The sequence below is a fragment of the Pollachius pollachius genome (assembly GCF_949987615.1).
Source record: "Pollachius pollachius genome assembly, chromosome: 2".
Lineage (NCBI taxonomy): Eukaryota > Metazoa > Chordata > Actinopteri > Gadiformes > Gadidae > Pollachius > Pollachius pollachius.
Window position 1 is genome coordinate 46,432,149 of NC_136935.1, and position 12,878 is coordinate 46,445,026.

At 45.1% G+C, this 12,878-nt stretch overlaps 1 protein-coding gene across 1 annotated transcript; it reads left to right on the forward strand.

Moving 5' to 3' along the window:
* The first annotated feature begins 328 nt into the window (after nucleotides 1-328).
* Nucleotides 329-8,239, forward strand: LOC307092180 (dnaJ homolog subfamily A member 3, mitochondrial-like). The gene is made up of 12 exons (XM_079759090.1): nucleotides 329-537; nucleotides 1,065-1,201; nucleotides 1,407-1,490; nucleotides 1,870-2,082; nucleotides 3,152-3,304; nucleotides 4,452-4,599; nucleotides 5,234-5,298; nucleotides 5,712-5,840; nucleotides 6,191-6,306; nucleotides 6,920-7,014; nucleotides 7,290-7,424; nucleotides 7,663-8,239. The coding sequence occupies exons 1-11, from the start codon at nucleotides 330-332 to the stop codon at nucleotides 7,412-7,414; spliced, it is 1,473 nt and encodes a 490-aa protein (XP_079615216.1). The 5' UTR covers nucleotide 329; the 3' UTR covers nucleotides 7,415-7,424; nucleotides 7,663-8,239.
* The last annotated feature ends 4,639 nt before the right edge of the window (nucleotides 8,240-12,878 follow it).

Genomic DNA, 12,878 nt, shown 5'->3' on the forward strand with positions numbered 1-12,878 from the left:
ATTTTCATAAACTAAATGTTCTGTTTAAAACATAGAATATAATGGATATTTTCTTTGCAAGTATTACATATTTAAAGGACATAAAACTTAACCTAAATATCCTAATATCAACCCACAAATTAAAAATATAGTTGATATTATATAGTTATTATATCGTTACAAAATATAAAATATGAAATGCCTTATGGTGTTACATAGAATCAGTGAAAAACACGTTTAGATCATTTTTGATCATGTGATATCATTTGCATCAGCAACAGAAACGGACCGTATCCATCACGCATGCGCAGATTCTCGAAGCCCGTCAGAGTCACGGCAGTGACGCAAACATGGCGTCTTCTGTCCACAGTCTCTCAGCACGTTGGTTATCCAAGTTTGTAAGTTCGGGTCACCGTCGGGCTTGTTTTCGGCTTATCATCGAAAGACAATCGTCCGGAAGTTCAGCGTTCCTTTCGGGGTCGCAACTACACAGGCTTGCCGGCGGCGTGAGCTTATGGGGGTCCGGGGGAGACGCCGTGACATTGAGAGGACTGACAGGTAAGATAGCATTAGCCCGAAGAGCGAAGTTGCTCACTTTCAGGATGACGGGACCGGTTATTCCATTGCCTGTCAGTTTCTAAAGAGCTATGCAAATAATGCATTAAAGTATGGTTATTATGGCTGTGCTGATGCCGAGAGAACAGTTGTCAGCTGGTGGGCTGTGGAGTCCACATCGAGGTCAGGGTACATTGTACATGGTGTCCCTGCTCATTACATCAGGGGTTCGTGGTCTGCTTTGAGTGGCGCACTTGTTCTTAAAGTTTGAACTCTTTCCTTCCATCTATGAGCGTAATGTATCATGTCGGCGTCTTTTCGGCATTAACGTTGCAAGATGTGAGTTAGACGAACATAATCTGCACACTCGTATAGCATGTTTTTAGTCACTGTCAAATGTCAACAAACGTTAATAAACATGTATCTTGCATAAACACGTAAATCTTAAAGTTATGTGTTGTTAGAAAAGAGTTAGTATCCAGCCAAATGCATGAATGATAACGATATGGTGAATGCTTCTCTCTATCCAGCAACAGGATGTCCCCAATCAAATCGCGTCAAGCTGTTCCACACGAGCAGCCCAGTGGGAAACAAGGAGGACTTCTACAGTATTCTTGGTGTTGCTCGCACTGCGTCACAGAAAGACATCAAGAAATCCTACTATCAGGTCTTTAGCATTTATCTTTTATCTAATTTTGTTTCCTAATCAGTTTTTAACTCGTTAATGTAAGATGTGATGTCAAGCAGGCAGAAATCGTTGAACATTTAAATGAATATAAACCTGATAAATCTGAGTGATTAGACTATTTGTTTCTCTTACAACTTTCATTTTCAATATAATGATGAAAAACAATGTATGCTTCCCAATTAAGATGGCCAAGAAATACCACCCGGACACCAACCCAGATGACCCGAGCTCCAAGGAGAAGTTTGCCAAGCTTGCGGAAGCCTATGAGGTACAGTAACACTGTACATAGTGATGGCACACTCTTATGTGCCATCACAACAGAATTTTGGAGTAAACACAAACCAGGGGGTTACGTGTCTTTCGTGTTATGCCGGAGATGCTAGAGACATGGACATGGACATAAATGTATAATTATTGCAGACTGACTTTGTTCAAACCATTATCATGGGGGTCTCACAAGTGGTACACCTGCTTCACTTTACGCTGCTTACTTTTGACGCAGCGCGCCCTTTTGTGGGAATAATTACCGAAAAGTCGACAAACGACAAACTATCCCTTATTTATTTAGATACGGCTCCATCACAGCCCTCCTCCTAAGCCCTGTGTCCAGTGTGGACCCAGTAACGTCGGACCCTCCCTGTGTGCAGGTGCTCAGTGACGAGGTGAAGAGGAAGCAGTACGACACGTACGGCGCGGCGGGCTTCGACCCCAGCCGGGGCGCGGGCGCCGGGCAGCAGCAGTACTACCGCGCGGGCAGTGCCAGCGTGGACCCCGAGGAGCTCTTCAAGAAGATCTTCGGCGAGTTCTCCGGTGGCCGGGGCTTCGGAGACTTCGGCAGCATGTTTGATCAGAGGCCTGAGGTAAGGATCTGTGGACACGAGACACTGGATATAAGACGGTGTATAGTAGACGGGTATAAGGCACAGACAGTGTCCATTAGACGGTGGTGATAAGACGTTGTATACTAGACAGTGTGTATTAGACACAGACAGTGTACATTAGACAGTGGTGATAAGACGGTGTATACTAGACAGTGTGTATAAGACACAGACAGTGTCCATTAGACGGAGTCTATAAGACGGTGTACTGCAAAATGGCTAAGATGTTCTCCACTGCTTATGTGGAGAGTGTCTTGACCTTCTGCGTAATCTGCTGGTTCGGCAGCGCAGCAGAAGAACAGAAGAGTAGGCTTAGGAAGATAGTGACCACTGCCAGCAAGCTGTTAGGTACTCATTTGAATAGTCTGGAAAACACCTAGAGAGAGAGGGTTCAGAGTAAAGCAGGATTTTCTTTAGCAAATTCAAAACACCCACTTTGCACCACCTTTGAACTATTACCCTCAGGCAGCCGGCCTCGATACCCAGCCCTCTCCAAAAATAGGACTAAACAGTCATTCATTCCACAATCCATCAGCTTTTTAAACAAACAAAAGAAGGTTTTAATTGTTGGTTTAAAATGCTTGCCTTAGATGTGTTTTTGGTTTAAAATGCCTTAGATGTGTCCTTGTACTACGTGGGAAATATGATTTTGGGGTCTTGTCTTGTCTGTGTTTTTCTTTTCTTTTTTATGTTTTTGAGGTTAACATTCATGTGTATCTGTCTATTCACTGAGAACAATTTCCCCAAGCGGACAATAAATTATCTATCTATCTATCTACACTAGACAGTGTGTATACGACAGTGTACATTAGACAGAGTATATAAGACAGTGTACATTAGACAGTGTGTATATGTAAGAGTGTGTTTAAGACAGCGTTCACTAGATAGTGTTCACTAGACAGTTTACATACAATAAACAATAAATACATCAACACAAATCCAACGTGTAACTCAACATTACTAGTTGAAGCATTTGAATTGGCAAATCTAACATTGCCACTAATGACATCATTTGCCTCGCCTCCTTCTCTCTGTCCACGCCCCTCACCAGTTTGTGATGGAGCTGACGTTCGCCCAGGCAGCGAAGGGGGTCACCAAGGAGATGACTGTGAACATCGATGACGCCTGCCAGCGCTGCGATGGGAAGGGCAGTGAACCCGGGACCAAAGTCTCCAAGTGTAACTACTGCAGCGGCACCGGCATGGTGAGTGAACTCAGTTCATGTGTGGACACCCTGACTACCACACTATCCTAAGCTTCAAATCTCATTAAGCAGCCGATACAATATCTGTTTAAAAAAAGTGGCCATATTTTTCATTTAAGTCTTGACTGGAGGAAATGTGTTCTCATCAAAACTCGGAGAACCACATGGGTCACGTTACAAATATTAGTGTTTTTTACTCAATAAGATACAATTGCTGTACAATATAATGGGCCTTAAGAAGGAATCACCAGGGATTGCATATCGGCCGACCAATCGACCAGAACTAGACAGCCCTAGAAACCAGATACTAGGGGAAACTGAGTGCTGGAGCTTCCATCCAAGTCTGTGTTTAATGGGGGGGGGAATCCTGGCATCTCCATCTCTGAACCAACGGCCCCAAGCAACACATCTGGGCCTTGTTTAAAAGTAAATATTGTAATGATTATCCAAGCACAACACTTTTAAACAGTATCAGGATGTGGATTTTATAACGCCAAGTCTCCATTATTTCTCACGACCAAAATGCTTTCTTAGCTCAAACAATAACAACGACGATTGCACCTCACAATCATTTACTAGTTGTGTTGAATTTAAACAGACTTATTGCTCGACTAAGTGTATGAAAATACAGTTTACAAAGGTTAATGGAAAGCGTGCTGTTACTATGGATATTTTTTCTATTTTGAAATGAAGAACTTAGTCTCAGGCGGCTATCCGAAAGTGGCAGTTTAACACAAAATTTTCTCAAGCTATTTTTGTGGAAAGTGCAATAATGGAATTTGTAATACGTAGGATACAGATCCATCCGTGTATTTGCAAAATATGAGTTTTTGGTGTCTACAAAATAGTTTTATATTTACTGATAAACAAACGTAGACACAGATTGTCAAAATACTCCCAACAGTTTTCAAATGTCCGCAAAGATTGTCATTTGTTTCCAAAATAATGTCGAGACAAATCTACCCCCATATATTGCGGTCTACACCTTCTGAACTGCTTGTTCCACAAAGTTTTTCACATATCTGCAAACCGCCAACCTCCACCGCTGTATCGGAATATCGGCCCGACATATCGGAAAAACAAAAACGGACAAACTGTAATTATTCCCGTGAAGCCCTCCTGTTGATACCCGCCTCTCCCCCTGTAGGAGACGGTGAGCACGGGGCCCTTCATGATGCGATCGGCGTGCCGACGCTGTGGCGGGCGGGGCAGCATCATGACCACGCCCTGTGTGTTGTGCCGCGGCTCGGGGCAGACAAAGCAGCGGCAGACGGTGAAGGTGCCAGTGCCTGCAGGTACGTGGGGACATGTCTCTTCAGAAGGGACAGCCTGAGCCAGCAAGGAACGGGGAACATGGAAGTAGGGCTGAACGGTATAAACGGTATAGAATGTACACCGGTGTGAATTTGCGCTACGGTACGGATTTGGACGTTACCGTGAGACCGGTAGACAATGTTGTGTGTAACGCGGTACAAAGTAACCAACACTTTCATACAGTAACGTAACTACTTTTTCATGTTAAAAGTTACGGGCAACTTCTGAAAATATGGTAACGAAACATCCGTCCGCGAGCAAGTGGAGAAAGAAATCCATACTATTAAACATTAGTGTTTTTCAGTGATGGAAGCAACTTGAGAAATGATTTTCCATTTTTTGTTCATGCAGTTTTGCTGCCTAACCAGTATCTTTCCCCTTCAGAAGCATTTATATCGAAATTAGAAGGTAAAAGTAACATACCGTGATTTAATACCGTTGCCTTCTATGCCTCAAATCATATTGTGATAAACATTTTAGTCCATAACGTACAGCCCTACATGGAAGGATCTCCATGTATTGAGAACGATGTCCATGGGTGGATACTGACTGTTTATTTGGTGATTGTGTTACGTTGTGTCCGTGACGTTTTATTCTCGTTGTGTTGTTTTACAGGGGTGGAGGACGGCCAGACAGTGCTAATGTCCGTTGGGAAGAAAGAAATCCTCGTCACGTTCAGGGTTGGTCGGCCTGATAATTTTTCTATTTTTTTTCTTAAATAGCCCCTATTTAACCACCAGGTATTAGTATGATTTGCCATTACAAGTCCTTTAAGGACCTGCCCTTCCCTATGCCTTAGTGACATCACAAGTTGGAGTGGCCACCTAGATGTATGCTGGATAGATCGGTCTACCAGCATACCCAGTAGATTGTACCAACTAGGCGTATCTATCCATCATACATCGAGGTTGCCGCTTCCACTCTGTTGTCACCATGTCACAGGGCAGATTCTGAGACTGCTTGCGATGGCTTGTCATGCTCACAGCTGGTGGTAAAATCATGGCCAAACAAGGAAAATCTGAAACCGCGATTTAAAAAAAAAAACCCTGGAGCAAGCGTTTCTTAGGGTGCGTTTTGACATGTCGTCTTGTAGGTTCAGAGGAGCCCGGTGTTTAAGAGGAACGGGATGGACATCCATTCTGATGCCATGATCTCCATCGCCCAGGCCATCTTGGGGGGCACGGCGAAGACCCAGGGCCTCTACGAAACCATCAGTATGCAGGTAACAAAACTAGTCTCTACAAAACCATCAGTATGCAGGTACCCTAAATACTCTGTATGAAACCATCAGTATGCAGATAACCTTACTAGTCTCTATGAGACCATCAGTATACCCGTACCCTAACTAGTCTCTGTGGTACCATCAGTATACAGGTAACCATGAATAGCCATGAATAGTAACCATGAAAGCCTGCAACCTAAATTATTGGCTCAGCACGGCACACAATTCTGGTTCCTGGTTCCTACTTTTAAACACAGCCTAATTCCCAATCGGCATGGCACGATTGGCACTGAGGAGGATTACCAGAAGGCTGTCAAATCAAACAGCTATGATCTCCTGATGCTCCCCAGATCCCCGCCGGCTGCCAGGTGGACCAGACCATCCGGTTGCAGGGCAAGGGCATCCGCAAGATGAACAGCTACGTCTACGGAGACCACTACGTCCACATCAAGATCAGAGTACCCAAGTAAGACGCACACCATGCTTCGTTCACTACCACTAGGGACAGTGATGCCAAGAAACACATCATGTTGGGTTAAAACACCTGGCGGTGCCCTTGACCTAGTGCCTAGTGCCCTTGACCTAGTGCCCTTGTTCTAGTGCCCTTGACCTAGTGCCCTTGACCTAGTGCCCTTGACCTAGTGCCCTTGACCTAGTGTACTTGACCTAGGCACTAGGTCCTTGACCAAGGCACTAGGTCCCACACGGCAGGAGTAATAACCAAACATTATGTATTTTTTGGTATCACTATCACTAGGGATGACATCAGAAAATACCTGTTGGGTTGATAAACCTGCTGGTGTCCTTGACCTAGGCAATTGGCTCTAGGCAGTAGCCCTGGAGCTGGTCCCCGGATGCTGCGCTGTTGCTGCCGAAAGCTCCTAATGCTTTTAGTGATGGCTTAGGATGGTTTAGAGTCCTCAATTTACCACAGCTTAAACATAAAGTCAACAATTATATGTTTTTACCTTGGCACTTTGAATGTCAGTAGATGACTGTCACCTGTGAATGCATGCAAAGATCTGCTGAACACGCGCTCATAAAAGCCCTTCACACATGACCTGAACCTCTCCTTCAAGGAAGCTGAGTCGGAAACAGCAGTCGCTGATGCTCAGCTACGCAGAGGACGAGACGGACGTCCCGGGGACGGTCAATGGCGTTACCATGCCGACAGGTCAGACCACAGCTCATCCTCGCATATACTTTGTGTTTGTTGTGTCATGTTTATGTCTCATTTATCGTGTTTTTTTCAGATTAAAAAAAAGAATGCATCAGACACACAACCGCAACCCAGCCATAAAACCACACACAAAACCACACATGGCACCATTGTGCAAATACCCTCATGGTTGTAAGAAGCAAATCTCAACACACTGGAGGCCTAACCCCTGTAGTCAGTAAGCAAGTAGCGGGAGCAGCTGTGCTGATGCAATGTGTGTTTGCCACCAGGAGGGGGCAGCAGCAGCTCAGTACGCTCTGCTACACAGGGACAGGACAAGCAGCCACAACATGAGGATGAGAAGGAGGAGGAGGGGGGAGGCTTTTTCGCCAAACTAAAGAAAATGTTTAGCTGACACACTGCAGGTGGGAGCATTCAGTTCACATATATACGCAGTATTCAAAATGTGTCTTGTTTTTTTAATGAACAAACATTCAATGCAGCTTAATTATCTATAACTAGAGTTGTAGTTTCCAACACTTCCAACACAGACCACTTCCATCTAGTCTTGTAATTTACCAAAATAAAAAACACATTTTCTAACTTTAAGACATTTTCGTACTATACGTTTGTTTCTCATCTCGGTTTTCTTTTCATAAACAGGTAAATAATCAGGAAAACAAATGGTTAGTATAAAAGAAAACAAGATGAACTCTCCATGGTTTGCCAATAGTTTTCTAGGTCAGAAGACGAGGAGCACCGCAACATAAAAGCTGTTGAAAGGGCCCACTGAAGACAGAGCCCCCACTAGTATGTCAACAAGCTGCCAACACCCACCCACTGGTCTGAAAGCAGACAGGTGTGACTCTGAAACAAGACAACAACTCGTATTACCTGGAAGGACTTTGAAGCCGTGCCTGCCCACGGACACGGGCAACAGGTGGACTTTTATCTGCATCACTCACCAAATTCATCTCAAGCTAGAGATGGAAACTACAGTAAAGACAAACGCAACAATATTCACACTGGAAATGAATGAATCCATTTTGCTTTTCTGTTTTGGAAGAGATATTTTCAAAGAGTCAGAGGGAGGCAAACGATTGACGATGTGTTGAAGCCGGTCCCACTGGCCAGAATGTCACTGTGGACTGCAGAGTGGTGGCCAGATGTCTGGAAACACCACTGGTTGTGTTCTTAAATTGAACTATGTCGATGTCATTGGCGTGTGTGACAATTCTGTCTCGAAAATAGCTATTTAAATAAATTGTTGTTATTAACCATTAATGTCATTTGTTTTATTCCTTAAATGAAATATAGATGGCGCCATTGAGTTAGTAAAGGCAGAATTGACGCTGCCATCGTTGAACAAGTTCATTGTTTGCTGCTTTGTTGTATGTCCATAATGAGTAACAGTTCCACAATGTGGTCACATTTGATGACAAGGGCTGTATTCAAAACCAAAAAAGTTGCAAACAATAGCAAAGTGAATATTAAAATGTCACTAGTTGTAATTGGAGTAATCCTGTATGACGACCTCATGTTTGTTAAAGCTATCGTTTCTTTATCTTGGGGGATATTCGAGCCGTTTGGTCAATCTCTACGGTAGCAGTTATGCACTTCACGCTGGGACATGACCATAAGAAAACAGGTCTCATGACCAGCGGGGTCGCCAGTTCAAATCCCTAGGCCGTCTGCTGAAGTCTGAGCGAGCAGAGTGAATGGATTACTCCCTTCTCCTCCCACATGAATTACTGCCCCAGCAGTTTAACACATGAACTATTGTACCATCAGTTCTGATGCCAATCTTCTGAGCAGACGACAGAACCCCATCCATCCTAGCTCCTGAGCCCCACGTGGTCCTCATGTTTTCGGTGTCTCCCAGTGTGGACGCGTCTATCATCGCGACTGCATTTATGCAGCACTTTTTTTTTTAACCCGAGGCCAACCAAAGCGCCTTACAATAGTGCCTGACATTCACCCATTCATGCACACATCTACAGCGGCGACAGCCAGCTCGTCGGGAGCAGTTAGGTTTAGGTGTCTGGGTCAGAAGAGGGTAGGGTAGGTGTCTGCTCATCAGGAGCAGTTAGGTTTCGGTGTCTTGCTCAGGGACACCTCGACAACCCGAGGAGCCGGGGCTCGAACTAGCAACCTTGCGGTTACCAGCCAACCCTCTCTATCTCCTGAGTAGAGAGGGCCGCTCATGCATTTTGTACTGCATCTCGACCGACCAACCGCCCCTCTTGCCGGGTTTCTGTTTCGCTCCATACAGTTAATCAGCGTTGCGGTTCCTTCATTATGTCACGATGAACGGGCTCCTCCAATGGTCGGGGAGGAGGAGAGAAACAACGCAGAGAGCCAGAAATCAAAATAACCCCCTGGTTTGTCTGGAGGTCCCGAACCACAACCTCCTTCAAGCCTTTTCCTCCCTTCTGGCGGGCGGTGGTGTGACTGGGACGGAAAGAGAGGGTTATGATTGAACGAGAGTGTTTTTTTTTTCTGTGGGAATAACTTTTTTGGGTGTCTTTTTGTTTTTTGTAGGGTTGCCGCGTCCATATTTTTTTTTCATATGCGGTTAGTGTGGAAAATGAGCACGACTTGAGGGGAAAGTTATGAGCCGCTCTGTCTTCTTAAGTAGTGCTTAAAAACAACACTTTTTAACAGTTTTGTTTATGTCCCCCACTATGTAGCCGGCTAGGGGTCTGAACCGCTCTATTATTGGCTGAGTGTCTGTTACAGTGGAGCGTTGGGGATATTATTGATAAAAAAACAAGGAAAAATTCCATGTTAGCGCTCCTCTCCCTCCCCTAAGTTGTAATGAGATCTGCGCCTATGAAAATACAGATAGTAATAAAAAAGCAACGGAGGAGATTTCCAAGGAAACAGGAGAATGGAGCAGGTCACATCTCTATTTGCTGCTTCATTTGACTTCTCACTGCGGGCTATTCTTGGCCTTCCAAGGATTTAGGGTTCATTGTAGGCAACCAAAAAAAACTAAGCAGTTCCATATGTTTGTAATTTGGCCTAGTTCCCGGTATGAATTTATCTATGTATTTAGAAAAACGACCCTTCTTGTGAATATGCAGTTTAACTTCAAAATCAGATTACTCGTTTTCTTACCCCATTACATGTCACACAGACGGTTTAACTTAAACATGATTGAAGGACCAAATAAAAGCGGTTTATAACATCTTTTAAAATTAACCGGGCAACTTCTCAGGGTTAAGGCAAAACAAAACAACCTAGGAGCTTTTTTGGCATTTTCACGGTAAAACTCAAAGAATACACTCTTACCAATTGGCCTGTTTAGAATGACTTTTAAATCAGTCTGTGATCATTCATTGAACAGACAATACCGAGCTATTCAGCATCATTCAATGAACTAACTTTTTTCCCAGACAGCCAGACTTTACCTTTTGTAAAGGGTCAAACTCACTAAAGAGGGCAATTGGGAGTTTTGGATGCAATTTGCCAAATCACAGACAAGTATTTGACTTGTCAAAGCAGAAAAGCATATAGCCTCCTGCCAACGCAAACACATAAAAGCCCCGGTGTGTCAATCACGCATGATTGACAGCTGGTTGCCGCGGGTGACTGGGAAAAGGATGTGGGCATTGTGGAATCTGATAATGAAGAGACTGCCCATTGCCTGTACAGTGGCGGCGACCACACAGGTCCTCCCAGGGGCAGTGGAGAGAGACGAGGACATGTATGGGGAAGTGGAGCCTTGGCTTTACGGGGGCTAATTATGTACTCAACTTCTGCACAAACGCGGCTCCCCCGCTGACTCCTATAATGAACACAGCTGCTCTCTGTGTGACTAGCTGTGTGTGTGTGTGTGTCTAGCGGCTACAAAGGTGTGATTACGTCCAAGGGACAGAGACGAACAAACACTCTCCCTGATATCCCTGGTAACAGGCCCCACGCTAGGCTGTGCTTCAGCGGGATTATTACATGGTCCAGAGGAGCCGTCCATGTTGAGGGGACTGGCTGGTTTGTTTTGAATGTGGGGCCCACTAAAGCCTGGGATTTGCTTGCTCTGTGCCTCCTGGGTTCACTGGGGGTGGTGGGGGGGACACTGAAGGTTAACAGCGCTGAAGCCCAGTGCCCCTCTTCATGCCTGGGGGCTGTTATTGGAGATGGGGGGGAAAGGAAGAAGACATGGATTTTTAATCTGGTTAACCAGTGGCTCACCCTCAAACCAGAGCCACCGTCCCTAAAGGTCTCAGCTGTGAGATCCCAGGGTTTTTAGGGGTGAAGGTCTGGGAATGGAGACCCTATCAGAGTGGCGTGCGGTGAGACAATCTCTAGGTGGTTCGCGTTGGAACCATGGTCTGGTGGTGTACCATCAGACTGTGGCACCATGGTTATGGTTCTGTTCGTATAGGGTTGGTTAAACCTCTGGTGGAAACAATCAAACCAAAGCAGCAGAGGGTCAACGTGGAATGGAAAAAGCAGGATGGTTTGAGTCATCCATTCATGTCAGTATTTAGTGTATGATCGTTTAGCCATTACACCTAACAGCAGCCACAGAATGGCTAAATTGGTGGTTGAAATGAGCAAGCCAAGCTATCAAACCGCATTTTCCCCAGTTGTTTGGAAACCCTTAGAGCGATGCAGACATGAAAATGCAACTCAAATAGTGCTCCCCAGCAATGACTCATGCTCGGCATGATTACAGCTTTTACAACCCTTTTGGACTAAGAGATCCTGTGTTCACACACAGCATACAGTGTTTGCTCAAAATCTCTTACTCCAAGTTCACCACACATCCACCAGTAACGATTGTTAACCATTGTGTGTGTCTGTGTGTGTGTGTGTGTGCGTGCGTGTGTACAAGTGCGCGCTTTCACCCCTGTGTGTGTGTGTCTGCGTGCATGCAAGGCTAAAGGCCAACAATAGTTTCAGCCTGTTTCCCATTTCCTCCTCAATCAGAGGGACCCCACAAACCCCCATCTCCTCTCCTTCACCCCTAACCTTTAGTAATTACAGCTGGAGATCACTGCCACATGCGTGTGTCTGTGTGTGTGTGTGTGTGTGTGTGTACACGTACACGTATGTGCCTGGTTAATGTTTGTGTGTTCCTATGTATTTACGCCTGTCTTGCGAGGTCAAGGAGCTGTTCTGTTCATTATGAGGAGGCTGACCTTTAAATCGTCTATCACGTCACCAGATTGCCAAACCCATCCCACAGGTCAAGTCTGCTCACTTATGAGAAATCACCTTCATTGCTGCTACAGCCCCCTGCAACATGCTACCTGGAGAAACGCAACACACACACACACACACACACACACACACACACAGCAACATGTCACAGATGACCTCATGCGGCTCATGTATTTTGTTTTCCGTCATTACAATTCAATTTGAAGCGTCAATCGAGCCTGCCTCGGCAAATTACAGCTTTAACTTGAAACTCACCGGTCGATTTTTCTTGGCTGAGATGTATTTCAAACGTTTTGTGGAGAGGGATTTCTGCGTGAGGGGAGGCATGGAATATCCATTATCAGAATGAGATCATTGTGGCTGCAGGGTGATGTCTTTGGAACAGTGAGCGACCTCTGGGAGATTCTACCCTAAGGAAGCCCAAAAAAGATGTGAAAAATCCCATGCTATGGCGTGGTGGAACGAGATTGAGGCAGAAGTGTGTGTGCTCACTATGCATGTGTGTTTCCCCGGGTGTGTAGCATGGATCGTTCTTTCTTCTATAGAGGTTACCTAACGCCAGGGTTTACGTGCATGCAGGCACACGGCATCACATTTCGACAGAGTGTGGATAAGTTTTCAAGCATCTGCATCTTAAGTTGTACCACAGTCTCCAACACGGACAGACCAGAAGGCTGTAGTGCATGGCCAGGGGAGAGTTCACTCATCGT

Excerpts from the sequence above, each read along its gene's own strand:
- LOC307092180 (XM_079759090.1), top strand. The coding sequence starts at position 330 with ATGGCGTCTTCTGTCCACAGTCTCTCAGCACGTTGGTTATCCAAGTTT. Across the intron at positions 2,083-3,151 it reads TGTTTGATCAGAGGCCTGAG|TTTGTGATGGAGCTGACGTT; the intron begins GTAAGGATCTGT and ends GCCCCTCACCAG. Across the intron at positions 6,307-6,919 it reads ATCAAGATCAGAGTACCCAA|GAAGCTGAGTCGGAAACAGC; the intron begins GTAAGACGCACA and ends CTCTCCTTCAAG.